Source organism: Drosophila suzukii, chromosome 3 (assembly GCF_043229965.1).
Source record: "Drosophila suzukii chromosome 3, CBGP_Dsuzu_IsoJpt1.0, whole genome shotgun sequence".
NCBI lineage: Eukaryota > Metazoa > Arthropoda > Insecta > Diptera > Drosophilidae > Drosophila > Drosophila suzukii.
The window spans coordinates 61750471-61772719 of NC_092082.1; the positions used below are offsets into that span (position 1 = coordinate 61750471).

At 38.3% G+C, this 22249-nt stretch overlaps 1 protein-coding gene and 1 long non-coding RNA gene across 2 annotated transcripts; one reads left to right on the forward strand and one right to left on the reverse strand.

Annotated features, from left to right (window-relative positions):
- Positions 1-5795: 5795 nt before the first annotated feature.
- Positions 5796-7120, reverse strand: LOC139353188 (uncharacterized). Its single transcript, XR_011604350.1, has 3 exons — positions 6636-7120; positions 6332-6534; positions 5796-6248 (listed from the first exon to the last, which is right to left on the reverse strand). It is a non-coding gene; the product is annotated as an uncharacterized lncRNA (long non-coding RNA).
- Positions 7121-20709: 13589 nt separating this feature from the next.
- LOC118878035 (uncharacterized) lies at positions 20710-21855 on the forward strand. Its single transcript, XM_065866966.2, has one exon. It carries the CDS (start codon positions 20836-20838, stop codon positions 21484-21486), a length of 651 nt encoding a protein of 216 aa, XP_065723038.2. The 5' UTR covers positions 20710-20835; the 3' UTR covers positions 21487-21855.
- Positions 21856-22249: the final 394 nt, after the last annotated feature.

Sequence of the window (22249 nt, forward strand, 5' to 3'; positions counted from 1 at the left end):
GAAACTATTTTGAAATCGTTAACATCAATGAGTAAGTATATTCTAAAAGAGTTTGCACGCAAGCCGAGAACATTGTTAGAGCTCCTAAGCTGGAAAGCCACAGGGTATAGACAGTTTTTATTGTATAATGGGATTTTAGCTCTTAAAGATACAGTCAGGAAAGAGCCATATTATGCATTTTTATACCCGTTACTCGTAGAGTAAAAGGGTATACTAGATTCATCGGAAAGTATGTAACAGGCAGAAGGAAGCGTTTCCGACCCCATAAAGTATATATATTCTTGATCAGGATCACTAGCCGAGTCGATCTAGCCATGTCCGTCTGTCCGTCTGTCCGTATGAACGCTGAGATCTCGGAAACTATGAGAGTTACAATACTGGGATTAGGCACGCAGATTCCTGAGATTCCTGCGCAGCGCAAGTTTGTTTCAGTACAGTGCCACGCCCACTCTAACGCCCACAAACCGCCCAAAACTGTGGCTCCTACAGTTTTGATGCTAGAATAAAAATTTTAACTGAAATGTAATGTTCTCATCAATACCTATCGATTGGCCCAAAAAAAAGTTTACCACGCCCACTTTAACGCCCACAAACCGCGAAAACCTGTGACGCCCACAATTTTCATGCTAGATAAAAATTTTAACTGAAATGTATTGGTCTCGTCACAACCTATCGATTGATCCAAAAAAAAAATTTGCCACGCCCACTCTAACGCCCATAACGCTTAAATCTGCATACCGCCGGTAGGTGGCGCATTTTAATCTCGCTTTGCTGCTTGCATATCTCTATTTAGCTGAGTAACGGGTATCTGATAGTCGAGTTACTCGACTATAGCGTTCTTCCTTGTTTTTTGTGAAATTGTTATTTTTATACCCGTTACTCGTAGAGTAAAAGGGTATACTAGATTCGTCGGAAAGTATGTAACAGGCAGAAGGAAGCGTTTCCGACCCCATAAAGTATATATATTCTTGATCAGGATCACTAGCCGAGTCGATCTAGCCATGTCCGTCTGTCCGTCTGTCCGTCTGTCCGTCTGTCCGTCTGTCCGTCTGTCCGTCTGTCCGGATGAACGCTGAGATCTCGGAAACTATGGGAGCTAGGCTATTGAGATTTGGCGTGCAGATTCCTGAGCTTCCTACGCAGCGCAAGTTTGTTTCAGTAGACTGCCACGCCCACTCTAACGCCCACAAACCGCCCAAAACTGTGGCTCCTACAGTTTTGATGCTAGATAGAAAATTTTAACTGAAATGTAATGTTCTCATCAATACCTATCGATTGACCCAAAAAAAGTTTGCCACGCCCACTCTAACGCCCATAACGCTTAAATCTGTATACCGCCGGTAGGTGGCGCATTTTAATCTCGCTTTGCTGCTTGCATATCTCCATTTAGCTGAGTAACGGGTATCTGATAGTCGAGGTACTCGACTATAGCGTTCTCCCTTGTTTCTTATCAAAAAACTAAAATCCTTTAAATCAACGTTAAGTAAATGAAATGATGTTGTATAATAATTTTAAATCAATCTTTATTTGGTAACAAAGATAATTGCACACTGTTTTTTTAAGATACCATCGAAGCTGGCATTTAACAGACAAAAATGCGGGTCAAATACAGTACTTGGATGAGAAGAAAGTACGCAAAGGTGCACTTTTGTACTGACTGAGCTTAATGAGAATTGAATACTGTACAAAAAAAGGTTTAGAGGTGGAAAAAGTTGGAATCACTTTGTAGCTCTTTTTAAAAATTAAAATTATCTTCACAATTTGTTTTTTTCTTGAGGTTAGAACTTACACACGTATATACGAACACCACAATCAATAAATACAATATCAAGGTCACTAACACAAGTTACTAGCCCCTCTGATTGAATGGTATTTGCAGTGCTTTTGTTCAGTTTTACACTTTTTGACAATTTAAACTATTAAGAATATTAGGCGATTTATCAGCGCAGCCACCTCGTGATAACTTAACAGTTGTGCTCATTCTGATAAAAACCCCAATTTTTAACGAGTTTTAAAAAATGGGTTTTGGCCAAAAAAAGTGGTTTTTGGTGCCAAATGATTTCGAATTGTAATAAGCAAAACATACTTCGAATTCTTCTCTTCTTCTTCTTCTTCCCGTTTCTGTAAGACTCCGCCATTTTCGAGTTTCGGGAATAAAAATCTTAGACATTTCGTAAGTGGACGAATTTGGCTGTTGTTTCAGCTGCGGCCTTTTTTCAGAAGCGCAGCAAACGCAAGCTAAATGAAAACTAAAACTAGTTTTAAAACAAGTATGTGCATTTTCATTTCAATTTCCACAGCATTTTCTTTCCTTAAAAGGACAACGTTGAGGATAGTAAGGAGCCAGAACCAGCTGTTTGTGTAGCTCGAATTCTAGCGAATGGCAAAAAGGGGAAAACTGATTTTGAAGCATTTTAATGAACGCAAATCTCTTAGCTCACAAGTAAGAAGAGAACTAAGTTCAGTAATAGTCGAATACTTGCCTCAAAAGGAACTAAAAACTAGTCAGAACTTGTTGAAGGAGATCGCCAACTAAATAACGGAACTATTTGATTCTGAGACGGCTGTAAGTAAATGCATTACAGTTAACAACATTTGAGATAAACATTCGTTTTACTTTTTAGGACACATACTTCTTAAAAAGTAAGGGAAAGAAACCAAGCGGCCTGCTGTTCAGCCAATATTATAATATAAAGGCATAGTATAGTGCTGGAAAAGTCCCCAAACTTTTAAACCAAAACGTTTCTTTAAATCTGTCTTCCCAAAACAGTAAGTAATACAAACTTTTAGTACTTATGTACATGTTAAATTATATATACTTTTAAATAATAGATGAAGACGAGTTGGACTTACAATGGCTTAAATATAATATTGAACCTTTGGAGTCAGTGCTAAGGTGCTGGAATTCACTATTTGATTGGAGAGGCCTTTCCTGAAGTCGGATGCCAACCTACTTTAATTCAGACCTTCTGGTTTAAGCTGGTAAGCTCTAAAATAAATTTGCAAAAACAATTTTTCAAAACACATCCCAATAATTTAGATCGAAAACGACTTTGAGGCCTTACATCCAGCTTCTGCAAACAATATTTCGCAAAAGTGGGACGACTTTAAGACAAAAATTGTTTCCCCTTTAAGAGAGAAAGTGAAGGAACAACAGGGAAAATCCTGCTCAAATCTTTGGAAAGCAACGCTGAAGGTTTATGCGCTTAATACTTTTTTTCAATATTCCCATAATGTATAGACATACAAACAACTTTAATTTGGCTTGCGATCCATTCAGTGTTGGTGCCAATATAATATATCAAAAACAGACGGCGTAGCAAGTCATTTAAGCACACAATTGCGGATTCGCGAGGCTATTTCTTGGTTTGGAAGGCTACTGTGGGGAACTGCAAACACATTTAAAGGATCTTACGGAAAACTGCTACATAGGAAAGCAGAAACTGCAACTGTTCACCTGCAGCGTGAGAACAAGCCCATTTGACCTGACAGAGTTTTCAATTTATTTATTAGGTATTTTTTATAGGATGGCAAATTTATTAAAAAGCATCGAAAAGTGTTTCAAAATATTTCTTGTCCCAAACCTCGAGTTTCCTTTGGAATGTACATTGATACAACAAAATTTCTATGAAATTTATGGATTTGTTAATGAATAGATATAATACAATTAAGTATTAAACAGACAACCTCCCAATGAACAAATAATAATGCAAACTTAGATTGTGTGTACCGCACGCTCTCAGCGCCAGAATCGAAGTCATAGAGTAAGAATCTAAATAGAGTCGCCAATTGCTCTGCCCGAACCTCTGCCCAACCTCTGCTAAGAGCCAATTCAAGGCCAAGTTTGAAGCTAACTTAGGTGCGAAGCAACAGCAATAGGGATTTCGATTAAAAACAAAAACAAAACAGTGAGCAAGAGCGGTGCAGAATGAGGTGGGAATGAATTACAAGTTCGATCGAACTTTACAAAAAGAGGGGAAATAAGCTTTTTTCGCCTAGGTGGCATCATAGCCTCATTATCTAAAGAGAGCGGCAGAGCAATTGGCGCCTCTATATAGTTCATTACTCTATGTCGAAGTGAACGAGAATATCGATAGAGATAAAGAACGACGAGAAGATAGGAAGAAGAAGCACGATGGTCCCGTTTCCTTAAGCGGTTTCCTATAGGAAACCAAGACATCGGAATGTGCGTCTACCTCTCGTGCACATACATTCATACAAACATGAATGTATGCGTGCACAATTATCCAAGTGACTTTTTGTACATTTTTTGTACATTTGTACATTCCCTGCAGTACCATTCAGCGCTTATTGAGCACTCAATCACTGCAAAATGCTCTAAGCAGCAGAAAAAGCACACGTTCAGCACATGTTGAGCGCTCGATTAAGCAGCAGAAAAAGTACACATTCAGCACACGTTGAGCGCTTAGCAGCAAATATAATTTTGGTTGTAATTTTTTTATTTTTATTTATTGTTTTAAAATTTTAGCTCGGGGGTTCCCGGTGTTATCGGGGTCGTTGGCTCTTCAGCATCTGGGGCCGGCGTTGCCTTTTTTTTTGTGCCACTTAAGTTTTTAAAGCACTTCATTGCCTTTTGCAGTGCCTTTTCGGGAGGCTCCGAGGACTCCACCAGAGCGATTGCATCTAGTATTGGAAGAAAAATTAGTTTTTAATAAAAACGAGTGACCGAAAGTAATAGTTATTTGTAAGTTTTATTTATAATAAAAGATATGTTATCTTTGGCATTCAATGTACAAATCCCAGAAGTCTTTTAAAAATTAAACTTACAAACAATAGTTACTTTCGGCCCCAATAAAATCTTACTTAACAAGGCGCGTATGAAATTTGGGTAAACTTTGAGCTTCTTCTTGTTCTGGCCCCCCTCCAAATTGTGAGACAGAACAAGTTCTCTGAAAGCAAGTTTAGTATGGAACGGATCAGCCTTCCATTTTTAAAAAGCGTTAACATAAGCTTTGTCTAAAAATATAAGAAAATAATAAAAAAAATGGAGAAGTAAAGCTAAGAACGAAAGCCTCGACTACGAAATAAATATAATTAAAAAACCAGAATATCACTTACATAGTTGTCCGAATTTCCGTCCACTATTTTAGTGTCGATCCCTTGGAGGTCCTCGGCTGTGCATAGAGGGAAGGAGCGCTCCATGGTCTCCACCTTGTCTGACTGCCTTATGTAGGCGGTTAGGAAGCCCACTGCCTATGTAAGGGCATTGAGGCCTTGGTGGATACCCCTTACTTTCGCCAGAAGCTCCTCTACGTTTTTTTCCATCTCTAAATAACATGTAAAGAAAAATACAAAATATTACTATTCACTGATAAAAAAAACGTAGTAAATCCAAATATTTCATATTCAACCCAAATATTTTTCGCTTTGATTTTCATCCATTGCGGTTTTTATTAAATTTAAATATGCGCATATTAACTTTTTTTCCATATTAAATTTAAATATTTTCGGAATAGATTTGAATACTTAAATATTTAAGTTAAATATAAGCCATATTTAAATTAAATACAATGCATATTTCTATTTAATATTATGACTATTTGATTTTAAACTTTTAAAATTTGAATTAAATAGTACACGTGTTTAATATAAATAGAAACCATATTAAATTCTTAAATTTTAATAGTTAAATGAATAACCGAAATATTAAAATTCAATATAAGTCGTATTAAGATTCAATACTAGACATATTTATTCAAAATATGCCAATTATAATATTAAATATGATAAGTATTCAAATATTTTTGGTACACTAAAAAAAAATAGTACACAAATTTTATTTCTGTTTTTTCGATTTTATTTAAACATTTATTCTTCATTACGGCTTGCTGGAAGGTACAAATAATACAGTTACACTTATATTTATTTTACAGAGATCTGTATAAAACATATTTTTTAGCATTTACATCATACATACATACATGTGCATTGGATGGCTTGAAAACTCTTCAATGTTTTTTAAGAACTAATTTTTAATTATTCCACATTCATATGCCTGCAAATGGTTGCATGTTTTAACTTCTATAGCATTACACGCTACATACACAGTTGTCAATTCATAAACGAAAGAAAGTACTTTAAACAATCTTAGAGTATTACCAATCTTAATAGCTAAACACTAATTAGTTTTGTAAGTTATCTGCGAAATAAATAGTAAGATAAAAAAGAAAATTATAGATTTCGTTTTAAAGAGATCAATCAAAATATGAATGGTTAAAGATTTGGACCTGAAAGAAAACAACAAAAGAGCACAAAAAAAATAAATAAAAAGACAAAATCCGAATGTAGTCTGACTAAAATTATAAATTACCAATTCCGGAGCCCGCGAGTCAGCATATTTTGGCCATGCTTTCAAAAGCTCAGCTCCATCGAAAGTTTTCACATCCTAACGCCGAGTATGGGTTTTATTCTCAACAGGAACCTCCAATATTTTATCCAGTTTTATATGCTTCGTTCTGGAATTTGTATATTTGGCATATATGTATGTTGGTTCGAGAATGTATTTGTTTGCCACTGCGAGGAATGATATAGAAAAAATGTATTATTTAATTTAAAACCTCCTTTGCCGTATTCTTACTTTTAAAAATGTATTTATTTCTACGTTTTTTACTTACCTATGACTTTGCCAGGAACGGTAAACGCACGCTGTGTGTGGGTAGATGTGTTGCAGAAAATGTACATTTGTGTGTTCGCTAGGGCACGCTCAACTTTGTTGGCGACCAAGCAACGGTAAGCGCACTGTGTGGTATATGTATGTGTGTGTAGCTGCACTTGATTGTATGTTCATACGTTTCTGAGAACCGAAAATTTAAATCCACTTAATAATTAATACATTCTACGTGCATATGTATGTATGTATATGTATGCGTGTAACGGCGCGCGCTAATTTGTTGTATTCTAGGAAAACGCAGTACGAGTAAAATATTTTTGATAATTTTAATTTAACTTTTATACACACATATGCACATATTAATTTTTAGGCTATTTTCACTTTAAAAAAGATACGACACGTCCTACTTCTTTGGCTGCAATTATGAAATGGCAAGCGTCGTGCCGTGTTGAAAAAGCGGAATCAATTGTACATACATATGTATTTCCGAATACAGTTTAAAGAAAAGACATGCCGCGAAAAATGTACTTTTTGGCATTGAATGTTGCTGCCAACATACACACTTATTTACATATTTAAAGAAACTTCACATGATTTTTTGATAGCGCGATCAAGTTTAGTTTTATATTTGTATGCCACCTTCACTTTTATAAAGACCCGACACGTCCAACTTCTTCGGCTGCAACTCTTCAATAACACGCGTCGTTTAGTGATCAAGAAGAAGAGTCATTGATCAAAGCAAACACGAAAGAATGTGTGTAGGATAGATAAAAAAAAAACCGCCAAAAATTATCTTAGCGCCTTCGTTTTTGTTCTGCCCATTTACATACATAAGTACATACATATGTACATATGTCAATTTACTTTAATGTATATAAATTTGTTTTTAAAAATATATAATGTTTGGCCTGAACAAATGTATGGACATGAATATACAGTTTATGAAATAAATCTTTTTGTTATAGTCAGCTTAAAATATTTATTTTAAATATTATCGTACTTAAAAACGGACATGGCAGAAACTAATATTTAAATATGAAACATATTTAAATGTGATAGTACAAATAAAATACATTTTAATTAATTAATTTGTACGTAAATATAAAAGAATATCTTCTTGAGGTGTTTTTATTTGATATAAACATTGAAAAACCCTTTCAAATTGACACTTTGTATATTATTATTACAAACATTTTTATTTTAAATATTAAAAACTTTAAAATAAAATAATTTGAATACTCAAAATTAATATGAAACATTTTTAATTTAAATACGGATTTTTTTAATTCTGAAAATATTAACGATAAATATAATATTTTTAAAAATAAATATAAGCAAATTTAAATTAAATATGCTTTTCTTTGATTTAAATATTTTAGTATTAAACTATGCAATTTAATATGTTTCGTATTTAATACAATGTTTTTTGTATTAAATTTAAATACGAAATATGAAATTTTTGATTCAATATGCGGATATTTAAATGTACTATTCCATTTTTTTATCAGTGTTATTATCCAAATTTAAAAAAAACTTACTGTCCAGCCGGGCGCTCTGGGAATCCTCTAAAAAATTTAAATGGTTATTAGCTAGAAAAATTAAGAAAAATATTATACATACCGCTCGTGGTTAGGCAAAAACGTTTCGGGGCACTCATTTTTAAAACTTTCAAAAAATAATATATAAAGAAATAATAAAGAAATAAAATAAAAAACAAGGAAGAACGCTATAGTCGAGTACCTCGACTATCAGATACCCGTTACTCAAAGGGAAATGGAGATATGCAAGCAGCAAAGCGAAATTAAAATGCGCCACCTACCGGCGGTAGACAGATTTAAGCGTTATGGGCGTAAGAGTGGGCGTGGCAGAATTATTTTTGGATCAATCGATAGGTATTGACGACTCCAATACATTTCAGTTAAAATTTTTTATCTAGCATGCAAATTGTGGGCGTCACAGGTTTTCGCGGTTTGTGGGCGTTTAAGTGGGCGTGGCAAACTTTTTTTTAGGTCAATCGATAGGTTTTGATGAGAACAATACATTTCAGTTAAAATTTTCTATCTAGCATCAAAACTGTAGGAGTTACAGTTTTGGGCGGCTTGTGGGCGTTAGAGTGGGCGTGGCAGTCTACTGAAACAAACTTGCGCTGCGTAAGAAGCTCAGGAATCTGTACGCCAAATCTCAATAGCCTAGCTCTCATAGTTTCCGAGATCTCAGCGTTCATCCGGACGGACAGACATACATAAATTTAATATAGTTTATTTATTTTATCGAATGTAGTATCATTTTTCGTCACAATTGTTGATATCAGAAATTTTTGTTAAGAGCGCTTTTGCCACTACTTTTTACCTCGTTAAGAGGTGTTTTTGTTTGATTAGAAAATTAATAGAGAATTTTCAAATTAAATCTACACGGAAAAAAACTGGATTTTTAAATTTCTTCATCAAGGTAAGTTTCTTATGCAAGGTTAAAGTATCAAAAAACTTTTTTTTATTTACTTCTATACACCAATCCCTCGCTTTGCGTCGGGGATACGTTCCAACAAACATCAAGCAAGCAAATTGAATAAGTGAGCCGAAAAAAAGGGGAATTCCTGCGTTTTAATTGCGTAGCGCAATTAAGGTGTTGCCACACTTTAAAAGCATATTAACGACTTCATCCTTCCCTATTTGTTATTTGCAATGAAGATATAAATAATAATAAAAATGTCTGCTTTCATAGACTGGTGGGAGTTCAAAAAGCTCTCCTGACCCGCTTTCCAGTTCTTCATCTTCCACAAGCTTAAAGACTTTGGATTCACATGATGAAACTAATAATAGGAATGTGACCCTTCCTACTCCTTGTAGTGAAAATGCATAAATTTTAAGCATAGATGAAGACAGTCCAACCAAAGGTAATTTATTTAACAACTAATTAATTATATAATTCTTCTAAAACTATCTGTTCAAAGTACTTTTTTCTAATTTGCATAATATATATTAAGAATCTTGTAATAATTTAAAATTGTTTATAATTACTTTTAATTTTTGTTTAATGTAGCTCGGCAGAAAGGGCATGCTATTTCAATTAATAGCAGTGATGAAGAAAATGAAGTCGATAATCCAGAAAGCGTCGTGCAACTTCAAAAAAGGACATGTCCTGCACAAGAAAATCTAACAAAGGAAATTGCCTACTTGAACATGAAATCAACAACGCTAAACGAGCAAGAGATGCAGGTTTTTATAAAGAAGACACGAATAAACAAATCACTGCATTGGAAGAAAAATTAAGAACATCGAAAAAACTTCTGTCGAGAAAAAAGAAAAATGCAAAACACGAAAAAAAATGTAGACTTCAAAAAAAGACGACAATTAAAAAATTGATTGCAAATAATCCAACTTTATCTCAACAATTGAAGGTATCTTTGATTTTTGTTGATGATTTTCGATTAATATTATATATAAACTAAAATATTATAAATATAGTAAAGATAAATAAGATTTGACATGATAAATAATTATTAATTGATTTCTCTTAATTATTCAACGTCGGATAAAAATTAATTAAAAAGAAATAATAATAAAATGAAGAAAATGTGAAAGTTATGAACATTCTACTGAAAATTACAATTATTTTCATTAAATACTTTAGGTGCGAGAGAAAATAGGACGTCCACGTTTGGAAGAGGACTAACATGAGTTGCTAAAGACTATTATGGACATTGCATTAATCGTTCGATTAAAACTTTGACTCAGCTTCAGGACGAGCTGATCATAATGGGCTATCTTTTATCACGCAGTGCGACTTATTTACGTCTCATACCACGAGATTCTCGAACGAGCGATGGAAAACGTCACCTTGTTACTGAGCCGGTGAAATTATGTCGTGCGAATACAAATCACCATAAAGATCATCCAGATGGAAAGTTTTGCGTTGCGAGCATTAGGTAAATGATTCAGTTCTTCCTAATATTTATACCCGTTACTCGTAGAGTAAAAGGGTATACTAGATTCGTCGGAAAGTATGTAACAGGCAGAAGGAAGCGTATTTATTATGTAGATCGTATAATAAATTTTTGTCACAAAAGTGGATATATGACCTTTTGTTTACTGTAGAAGAGATCATCACTATATTTTAACCTCGTTAAGAGATGTTTTTGCTTGATATGTTTTGTAGCTGCAATAGCAACGATCTGCAAGAGTGTACAAACTTCGGCTTCCCGAAATTAGCTGCCCTTCATATTTAACATAGTTTTCTAACATATTTCTTCCCTTTTTTTTGAGAAAATGAGTTTCCAATTGCACGAAATGGAAAATGTGCCAACGCCGGTGGAGGAGAGTAGGTCTGGTTGCCTGGATGGGCGGATCCAACGCCTGGAGGAAGTAGTCCACGCGATGAGCTCTGAGGTCAGCAAAATGAGTACGGATATGGCGGAGTTGAAGGCCGTGAACTCGGCCATTCTCGACTCCACGGCGCAAATGTTGGCTCTCTGGAGGAAAATGGCACCAGTAGAGCCAATCCTAAAGGCCGACTTCCCCATCCGGTCGATAGACCATTTAAAGGAGGTGGACGAAAAGATTTACGGGAAAATGGAAAAATACGTAAGTTTCCAAAATCGAAGCGTTCACCGACAGACTTTAACAGCAATAACAACTTACATTAAGATTCGGAAACAATACAAAATTATATATTTCTTAAATCCAAAGTATACAACGCAATGTAGGAGAAGATAATTTTATGGGGCTGGAATCTTCTGGAATGCTGTCACTTACGACTGGGCAGTGCTACCAGCACAAATACAATTGTGAGCATATACATATATATGACGGCCGCTGCCAATGTTTGCGCAGCCGCAAATAGCTAGCTGTAAGTCATTCATATTTTGACGATTCCCAAATAAAGACCTGCCCATGGCAGTTGAAACAAATTACAAATCTTTCAATTAAAATATCATAATGGCAAACATAATATTGCTAAACTCTTCGAACGCATTGTTGCCCATAAATTATCATTTCTTATAAAAACATATATAAGCACTTCTCAGCATGGTTTTGTTGCAGGTCGGTCAACTACGACTAATCTTGCCGTTTTCAGCAACTATTGCATTCATGCCTTTGATATGCGATCTCAGGCTGATGCTATTTACACTGATTTTGCAAAAGCCTTTGACAAAGTAAGCCACACTGGCAAAACTGGCCCGCTTGGGTATACATTCGGCATTACTAAATTGGATAAAATCATATTTACACCATCGTCTTTATAGAGTTAATATTAATGGAAAATTCTCGGATTTCTATTTGGCAACCTCTGGCTTCACTCAGGGGAGTGCTATGTGACCTCTGCTTTTCATCATTTTCATTAATGATGTGAGGTTCTGTCTATCTTCAGAGTGTCTCCTGTATGCAGATGATTTAAAAATTAGCGAGACTATGTCACTTACAGTAAATCCGTATACACTTTCGTCACATCCTATAATATCTATGATCAACCTCTACAACTGCGGCAGGAATCCTTGGTTCTAGGAGTGTTGTTTGACTCAAAATTTAAGTTTGCAGCACACCTCGATTACATCATGCCCAGGGCCTATGCTATGTTTTGATTTGTAAAACGGAACGCATCACTATTCATGGATCCCTACACCAGACTTGCGCTTTATTTTGCATTTGTCCGATCTAAACTAGAATATGCGTCTCTTATTTGGAATCCCTTCACTAGCACTCATGGAAACAGAATAGAACGACTACAGAAACAATTTTTTAAATTCGCTTTGTTGTCGCTAAGGTTTTTAGACCCTACCCCTTCATACCACCAGCAATGTAGGCTTGTTCATCTACCATCCCATGAGCATCGTAGAAGTATTCTCGCCATTTGCTTCATCTCTGATTTGGTGGAAAGTTGGTTTTCACGCTCCGTCTAGACAACTTCGGAATTTTTATCCCTTTTTTCTCGAGCTGCGGCGGACAAATTATTCCCAAAATGAGCCCCTCTTTAGGGCTTTATATGAGTCTAACGCACTTCCAATTGATATGCAATTGGACTACTTCTCAAGTAAATCAATTCGTAAGCATAGGTTAGTCAATTATTTTGTAAATTTAGTACGTAAGACAAGTTTTTGAATTGTACACGTATCCAGTTAGGGAACTCCGTTGGCAAAATAAATAAATAAATATCAAGCTTAGATTCAAGAAAGTAGCTAATTTTAATAATATTCTTACAGGATATGTAGATTCCGATTAAGCTGGAAATGAAACTGACAGAAGAACCACTGGGTATCTTTTTAAAATGTTTGAAAATTGATTGGTTTCATGGAGTACCATGAAGCAAAAGTCGGTTGCTGCTTCATCTACTGAAGCAGATTACATGGCCTTGTTTGAAGGTGTAAGAGAAGCTCTTTGGCTAAAGTCACTAATAAATGAGTTAACCTAGAATTAAGTCGTCCTATAGATATTTTTGAAGACAACCAAGGTTGTATAAGTATTGCAAATAATCCTACTTGCCATAAGAGAACAAAGCACATAGATAATTAACATCACTTTACAAGAGAGCAAATTGAAAAGAAAGTAATTTGTGTAAAGTATATTCCCACAGATCTGCAACTAGCCGACATATTGACGAAGCCATTACCATCTGCACGGTTTATTTCCCTGAGAAGCCAGCTGGGACTTTCTGAATAAACAGACTACGAACCTTGTGAACTGTTGCTGAAAATCCATCGCTTTTAGAAGCCAAACATGAAATGGATCTCATGAAATCTTTTGTAATTAATTTAAATTTCCATATTTACTAAGTCTAAAGTAATTGAATCGAATTCATATTCTTGTTTATTTTTTCAAATGGATCTTATGAAGTACTTGTAATTAATTTCAATTTTCATATTTACTATTTATTCTTGTTTAATTATTGTATGGATCTAGTTGGGTCTTACTGGATTTCCCCAACTCTTGCAGCAAATTCTGGATCTAATGTATCCTCAGAAATGAAAAATAAAAGAAATGAAATGAAGAAACAAATTAAAACTAAAAGCACAAACTCATGTCAAGAATTGAAGTGATAATCAATGTTACTTTTGAGGCGGCGTGTTGGAGTTTGCATGTTCAAACCCAAATTGTGGAACTGCAATTGAGTATAAGCGCCCAATCATCACGAAGCCGACTGCGACGTCGGCAGAGCAGGCAGCGACGCCGGCAGAGCCGAGTGCAACGGCGGCAAAGTGACGCGCTCTCAGTCGGGGTCCGCAAAGAGAACGCACAAAAAGTAATTTTGGGCTCTCCCTCTCTCGCCATGTCTCAGCCGGAAAAGTGCGTGTAAAGGGAAGGAGGCCCAGCAACTAAAATAACTAGACTTTTGTGCACCCTTGCCCTTCGAATAATGCGACATTTGTAAATGATATAACAACCAATTAAAGTAATACGTTTGGGTTTTAAAATATTTGTATTTACCGTGCTTTTATGTGCAAGGTGCATAGACCAAACGGGACATGACAAAAAATCAGAGCAACAACGGATTAGCGGAACCGTTGTTGTTGTTGCTTGTTGTTTTTCTGGAAGGCACGCGCCTTTTTTCGTCTTTATCACTTGCGTTTACTTAAGTGAAGAAGTTAGAAATTCAAGCAAAACTACAAGCAATTAACTTTGTTATATTTAATAAATCAGTGGCTTAAAAGTGAAAGAGAAACGATTCCCAGGTAAGTCTGTCGCAGACCAATAATTTTGCAAGCAGTGAGAGTAAAAAACAAAATAATCTATATTTAAAATAAGGGAAATACAAGATTCCCAAAAAAACACGTGGCAGAAAAAAAATAGCTGTGAAAAATACTAATTTTTGACTTGAAAAGCAACAAATGGTGCATATAATAAACAAATGGATAAATCTGTGAATGAATTTAAAAATCTTATTGAGTGCAAAACGTAATAAATAAATATATAAATAAAAATCTAAACAAATATTTTGTGAGGAGTTGAATAACTCCCCACAAATAGAAGCAGCAGCAGATGGCCGGCCGCTTACCAGATACGCGGCGATTTCGCCGTGGGACGGCACAGCAAAGAGAGCTGTACCGTAAGAGAGCAACCGCCCCAAAGAAAGGACATAACGGTATCGGGCAAAAGGAAGGCGCGCAACCGAGGTTTCATGTATGGGGAGCCTGGCGACGGTCGAGCATTACAATTCAGGAAACCAAGATGAGCACACGCGTCACCAGATCCGAAGCGCGCAGGAGGATGGCGGCCCTACAGGAACCTCGCCCGGGGCAAGGATGGTCGGAGACCCGGCCTACCCGAGCTCCGCGGCGGGCCCTGGAGCGGACCCGCGACGAGGACTCCGAACCAGAACCCGCGGTGAGCTCCGACAGCGACGTGGAGGTGGTCGGCGATCCCGTCGTCGAAGAAAGAGAGTGGCGGCTCCGGAAAGCAGCGGCGGGATCTCGGATACCGCGCGGGACGACGGACGTCGGAGGAGCGAAACTCCCGAGGGGCCACGCAGAGGATGTCTGTCGGGCCACCGAAGAGACTGGGAGCCGTCGGACGAGGAGCAGCAGCGGTCGACGGAGGAGGAGGCGTGATGGCAGATCCGGCTGAAGCAGGACCACGAAGCGGCGGCGACGCGATGGCATGCCCGTCTGCGAGAGGCGGAGGAAGAGGAGCGACGTCTGTGGGAGGCACCGGTGGAGGACTCATGGGAAGTTCCACTCACCCCCAGGTACGCGGCCGAGGAGCCCAGTCCGAGGAGCGACGATGGGGACGAGCAGTGGAGCGGCACACAGGAGTGCCACAAGCATCACGGGAATCAGAGGGATGGCAGCAGTGGGCGGAGCATCGATTGGAAGCGGTACGTGAAGGACAAGTGGGTCAACCAGGAGTCACGGACCTTGGACCCGGAGTGGAGAGATCCAGCGGGCCGTGCGCAAAAGGGAAATAACGGTTCCCGGAGGACCTATATAAGGCCGCAGAGCGCTGGCAGCTGGATCAGTCGATCACGAGGAGTCAAACCTTCAAGATCAGTTCAAGTACCAAGTAAACAGTCAGTCCAGCAAGTAGTCTACGAGGGAGCAACAACCAAGCGAGTCGTTGGAAGCAGCGCCGTGGGAAGCACACAAGGAGCAAGATCGCCACGTCGAGACGTTCGGGATTGGGACATCAGGAATCTCCGAATTGAGACACAAGTGGCTGAGTTCTGGAAGGCATCACGCGGCTAAGTCAAGGCGTTTGTTTTCCAACTTTGTCACGACCACACCCTGGCGAGTCGCCCGGCGGGTCTGTCAGAGACAAGCAAAAGAGTCCTACGTCGAAGAACCGTCAGCTTGGGGAGGAAAGTTGTCTGCGACCCAGCGTACCAGCGGTAGATCGATTTGCGGTTTCAAGATGCGGCCGCATGGAGAGCCCTGCGATTACCGGCAAAGTTCCCGAACAGCAACCGCCCAACTCCCCGAGTGCCAGAACGACGAGATACTGGTCAGAAGACAGCGCAGAGGACATCGACAGCGACGCCAGCAGACATTTCCGGCAGCCACGTTACCATCGCCGCGCGGAGCTCATTGGAAAGCGTCGCGGACGTCACGCATTAGGGTGAAGCCGGGTGGAACGTTCGTCTGCGCTAGGCGTAAAGCGAAGTGAACTGCTAGACAGCTTCCTGGCGGCAGCCTTGACTGTCAGCGCGATCTGAGCAAGAACCTAGCGGGACCGTCCGGGACAGAGCAAGGGACAGGTATTGCCTCGAAAGGCGTCGGCCTGGAGAGCAAGGCTTGTTCACCCTAGTCTGAGAACGGTGACGCTTCCCTAAGCCCACAAGGCCGAACTCTCTGCGAGTCTAAGGCGCAACAAGCGACCCCGAGGCAGCGCGTCGGCAAGCAAGCAAAGGCGGCCACTACGAGCGTCCCGAAACCCAGGAGCCAGCGGAAGCCGAGTCAACGCGTAGAGGAGCCAGAAAGAGGAGCGCCAGCAGCCGGCGGAACCAGAGCCAGGAGATACCGAAGTCAGCCCAGCCACACACCCGCTGTACTAATACCACGAGAATAAATCCCACTGTTACCATTTGAACCCTTTGTTTTCTCACTGATCTACTGGGCAGTCACGTCATATAAATTTGGTGGGACGAACACACAATCTTCTGAACTAGCCGCACGAATCTCGTAGCGAGCAGACACAAAATCAGTTCGTTACAATTTAAACGTTACGTTTTTTTCAAGTTTTCATTAGTTATACAATTTTTTGTTTTGAGAAATTCACTGATTGCGATTCCAATATCTCATTATTAGATTATAAATATTTATTATAACTATATTATTATTATTTATTATTCATAAATATAACAAGAAAGGAAGTTAGCTTCGGCAAGCCGAAGTTTGTATACCCTTGCAGTTTTAAGAAATAATCAATGTTTGTAACAACATGTTAAATTTTTAAGGATTGTTGCTAGCTTCAGTGATATTTGGGTAAAATTAAATTTGTAATGCTGAAAAGTTAAAATATTCTAAAAGAAAATATAATCAAAATCAACAAAGCACAATTTTTTAAAAATTGTTATATAACTATTTCTCTGACCGTTTCTTTAACAGATATATGTTAGAGTCGTCCTATTTTTATTAAACTTAATTCGAAATTCCTAAAAATACAAATAACGATATTCTTAATAGTGTAAGATAATATGTCAAAAACACCGAAGCTATGATTTGTTTCATATTATTTTCCCACCAATTTTCCGATCGTTCCTATGGCAGCTACACTCAGAAAAAAAAGAACGAAAAAAATCAAGAACATTTTTCATAAAATGCGAACAATCCGTTCTCCACTTTTAGTTCTCACATTTCGAACGTTTGTCCACGAAAATCGAACGTTGTTGGTAACAATTTCTACCGACGAACAACTTGGTTCCAAATTTCGAAAAATGTTATCAGATATCGAACGCCGTTCATGAAAAAGCTGCGATAGACGCGTTAAAGTCTATCGAAATCGATAATTTTTCGCCACATGGTTGATGTTTGTTTATTGCAACAATATGTAGGTCTAGTGTCCCGATTTTCCGCACTCGAAAAATTCGCTCGGTGGTCCAGCTGCTAGAGCCTCCGCCTTCGACACATGGTAATACAGGTTCGAGTCCGCGAGAAGACGGTTGTGAATTGTAAGATTTATTAAAATATTATTTCTAATGTTTATATGTATGTATGTACTTCTATTAATAATAAATTCTTTGTCTTCAGCAAAATAACCAAAATACATTGAATTCCAGCAATAACAAAACATAAGGTATAAGGTGGGAAATTAAATAAATCTCTACCAGGCGTTCAGAAAGTCTAGCATGTACACAAACCTCGTTATTTTAAATATTTATACCCGTTACTCGTAGAGTAAAAGGGTATACTAGATTCGTCGGAAAGTATGTAACAGGCAGAAGGAAGCGTTTCCGACCCCATAAAGTATATATATTCTTGATCATGACCGAGTCGATCTAGCCATGTCCGTCTGTCCGTCTGTCTATCCGGATGAACGCTGAGATCTCGGAAACTATGAGAGCTAGGCTATTGAGATTTGGCGTAAAGATTCCTGAGCTTCTTACGCAGCGCAAGTTTGTTTCAGTAGACTGCCACGCCCACTCTAACGCCCACAAACCGCCCAAAACTGTAACTCCTACAGTTCTGATGCTAGATGGAACATTTTAATGACGCTTAAATCTGTCTACCGCCGGTAGATGGCGCATTTTAATCTCGCTTTGCTGCTTGCATATCTCCATTTCGCTTTGAGTAACGGGTATCTGATAGTCGAGGTACTCGACTATAGCGTTCTTCCTTGTTTTATGTTCTCAAGTTAACCCCGAAATGTTCTTAAGCTGATACCATTCGTTCGGAACCCAACCCTAAAGTTTCGGTCACATTTTACGAACGACCGTTCATGAACTGTCAACAAACGGGCTTACGCACTTTTTGACAACGTTTGGTCTTGATTTTTGAACGTTTCGAACGGATTTTTTTCTGGGTGTATGTGATATAGTCGTCCGATTTTGATAAAACTAAATTCGAAATTCAGAACTAACTAAAAAATGTTCTTTCCAAGCATTGGAGGTTATATGTTAAAAAAACACCAAAGATATAATTTTTTATTTTTTTTCCGATTATTCCAATGGGAGCTGTAAGATATAGTGGTCCGATCCTGCTGGTTCCGACTTATATAGTACCTGCAAAAGAAAGAAGACTTTTGGGAAAGTTTCAGCCCGAAAGCTTTAAAACTGAGAGACTAGTTTGCGTAGAAACGGACGGACATGGCTCGTCTAGTGATGCTGATCAAGAATATATGTACTTTATGGGGTCGGAAACGTCTCCTTCACTGCGTTGAAACTTCTGACTGAAATCATAATACCGTCTGCAAGGGTATAAAAAGATTACTGAAAGCAATGAAAAAAAAGAAAGAAAGTTAGCTTCGGCAAGCCGAAGCTTATATACCCTTGCAACTATAATTATTAAATTTAAAAACACAAAAAATGATATTCCCAATAGTATAAGATAATATGTCAAAAAACACCGAAGCTATAATTTGTTCCTATGGCAGCTATATGATATAGTCGTCCGATTTTGATAAAATTAAATTCGAAATTAAGAACTAATTAAAAAATGTTATTTCCAAGCGTAGGAGGTTATAATTAAAAAAACACCGAAGCTATAATTTGTTTCATATTATTTTCCTACCAATTTTCCGATCGTTCCTATGGCAGCTATATGATATAGTCGTCCGATTTTGATAAAATTAAATTCGAAATTAAGAACTAATTAAAAAATGTTATTTCCAAGCGTTGGAGGTTAAATGTTGAAAAACACCGAAGCTATAATTTGTTTCATATTATTTTTCCACCAATTTTACGACCGTTCCTATGGCAGCTATATGATATAGTCTTCCGATTTTGAAAAAATTTAATTCGAAATTCAAAACTAATTAAAAAATGTTATTTCCTAGCTTAGGAGGTTACATGCTAAAAAACACCAAAGATATAATTTTTTTAAATTTGTTTTTCCTATTATTCCTATGGGAGCTATAAGATATAGTTGTCCGATCCGGCTGGTTCCGACTTATATACTACCTGCAAAAGATATAAGACAGACGGACATGGCTAGATCGACTCGTCTAGTCATGCTGATCAAGAATATACATACTTTATGGGGTTGGAAACGTCTGCTTCACTGCGTTGCAAACTTCGGACGGAAATCATAATACCCTCTGCAAGGGTAAAAAACACCGAAGCTATAATTTGTTTCCTATTATTTTTCCACCAATTTTCCGATCGTTCCTATGGCAGCTATATGATATAGTCGTCCGATTTCGATTAAATTTAATTCAAAATTCAAAACTAATTAAAGAATGTTATATCCAAGCTTAGGAGGTTATATGCTAAAAAACACCAAAGATATAATTTTTTTAAATTTTTTTTTCCTATTATTCCTATGGGAGCTATAAAATATAGTTGTTTGATCCGGCTGGTTCCGACTTATATACTACCTGCAAAAGATATAAGACCTTTGGGAAAGTTTCAGCCCGATAGCTTTAAAACTGAGAGACTAGTTTGCGTAGAAACGGACGGACAGACGGACATGGCTAGATCGACTCGTCTAGTCATGCTGATCAAGAATATATATACTTTATGGGGTCGGAAACGTCTCCTTCACTGCGTTGCAAACTTCTGGCTGAAATCAATATACCCTCTGCAAGGGTATAAAAATAAAAATTATATTTTTTTTAAATAAACAACAACGAATAAAATTAATGTACACATATTTTAGGAGGACTGTGGGTGTTTCAGATCTCTATCTTTTGAACTGATGATTCAAACGGTATTAAAACAGATGGACAAACGGACATGGCTACAACGACTTTCCTAGTGATCCTGATCAAGAATATATTATACGGTCGGAAATGTTTCCTACACTGCGTTACAAGCTTCGGACCAAAATTATAATACCCTCTGCAAGGGTGTAATAGTTTAGGCAGAAAAGTGGCATGCAAGAAACAAATCGGTTGCACTATGCCCAACACACCCCATATTCTGAATTTCATTGACAAACTCAGTTGCGCTGCACGGTAATAATACCCCCTTGTGGCCTTTGTGGCGAGAGAATAATGTCAACGATATCCGGCAGGGCCGCAGGGAAACTTCAAAACGACAGCTGGGCTCATTGCTTCCATTTTAAGAGAAAACTCCAGCTTTTCTGTGAATCGCGTTTATCCACTGGAGGCCTCGTCAAAGAGATGGCTAATCCGTTCCGCTGGTGCCTCGTATCGCAAAACTGTGTGCTGCAGATTAACGTGGTCCTGGTGGTGGTGGGGCTGATCATCCTTCTAGACGTGTTCGGCCACCTCTATGTAAAGACGGTAATGTTTCCTGGTCTGCACGTCTACCCAGTGGCCATGCGCAAGTGGCTCTTCTGGGTGCGCCTTATGACAATCGTTTCCTACGTTCTGACCGCAATCCTGGGAATTCGAATGACCCGGCAACCGACCGTCTTTAAGTTCGCTGGCTACATGTTGGTTGGCTGCGTGGTGTTGCTGTACACATTTACCATCGCGGTGACGCGCTTCATGTATCGTCGCAGGTTCGAATTCTTCGTCCAGTTAATGGTCAGCCAGATGTGGATAAAAGATTGTCTGGGTAAGATCGAGGTGGAGCTCGGATGTTGCGGTAGGACCAGCGCGGCCGACTACCAGAAGTGCTCGACCAACCGCACCTGGGCCAGTGGCTCCTGTTGCGGGGAGCACAATTGTCCAGGATGCACATCGAAGCTTACCGAGTACTTGTGGACTATCGAGATGGACGTGGCGCGGGACAACATAATCATGTCCTTTTTCCTGTTCGTGGCGTTGAGTTTAACGGCAGCACACTATTGGCGCGTGCAGTTTTAAGAGGACTTTTACAATTCATACGACTCTGAGGAGACCTCTTGAATGCGCAGAAGCGACACGACACAACAAACAGTCTCATCTGGCCGTGACAGCGAATAGGACTTGGTTTAATTTAATGGCCTTTGCCCGCTCTGATCAATTTGACTTTAATTCAACATTAATACATACGACTATGTTTTGCTTTTGTTATGCTTTTTGCGAATCATTAAGCTGGACGCCAGCGGAGCGCCCACATCTACCCCAAACAAGCTTCCACTGAAATTCTTTTAAGCCAAATTCATAAATACTCTATAATAACTCAAATTTGATATTCCCTCAAGATGTCCGAAAATTAATTACCAATGACGATGATTTGTTCAACCCATGTTTCAATTGATTGCTTAAAAAACCCGATTGTGCATAAAAAAAAGTTCTTCCATTCGGAGTTGAACTCGGTCCTACAAGTTCTACAGACCCCTAGACTAGTCCCCAAACCCATTCAGTCAAATGCGAGATTGAGCCCTTTTTGCAGCAAATCACACGAAATTATACACTAACACAATTAATTAAAGAAAAACAAGGAAGAACGCTATAGTCGAGTACCTCGACTATCAGATACCCGTTACTCAAAGGGAATAGGAGATATGCAAGCAGCAAAGCGAAATTAAAATGCGCCACCTACCGGCGGTAGACAGTTTTAAGCGTTATGGGCGTTAGAGTGGGCGTGGCAAATTTATTTTTGGATCAATCGATAGGTATTGACGACACCAATACATTTCAGTTA

What these genes read in the sequence shown, in the direction of transcription:
- LOC118878035 (XM_065866966.2), top strand. Translation starts at nt 20,836, where the DNA reads ATGGCTAATCCGTTCCGCTGGTGCCTCGTATCGCAAAACTGTGTGCTG.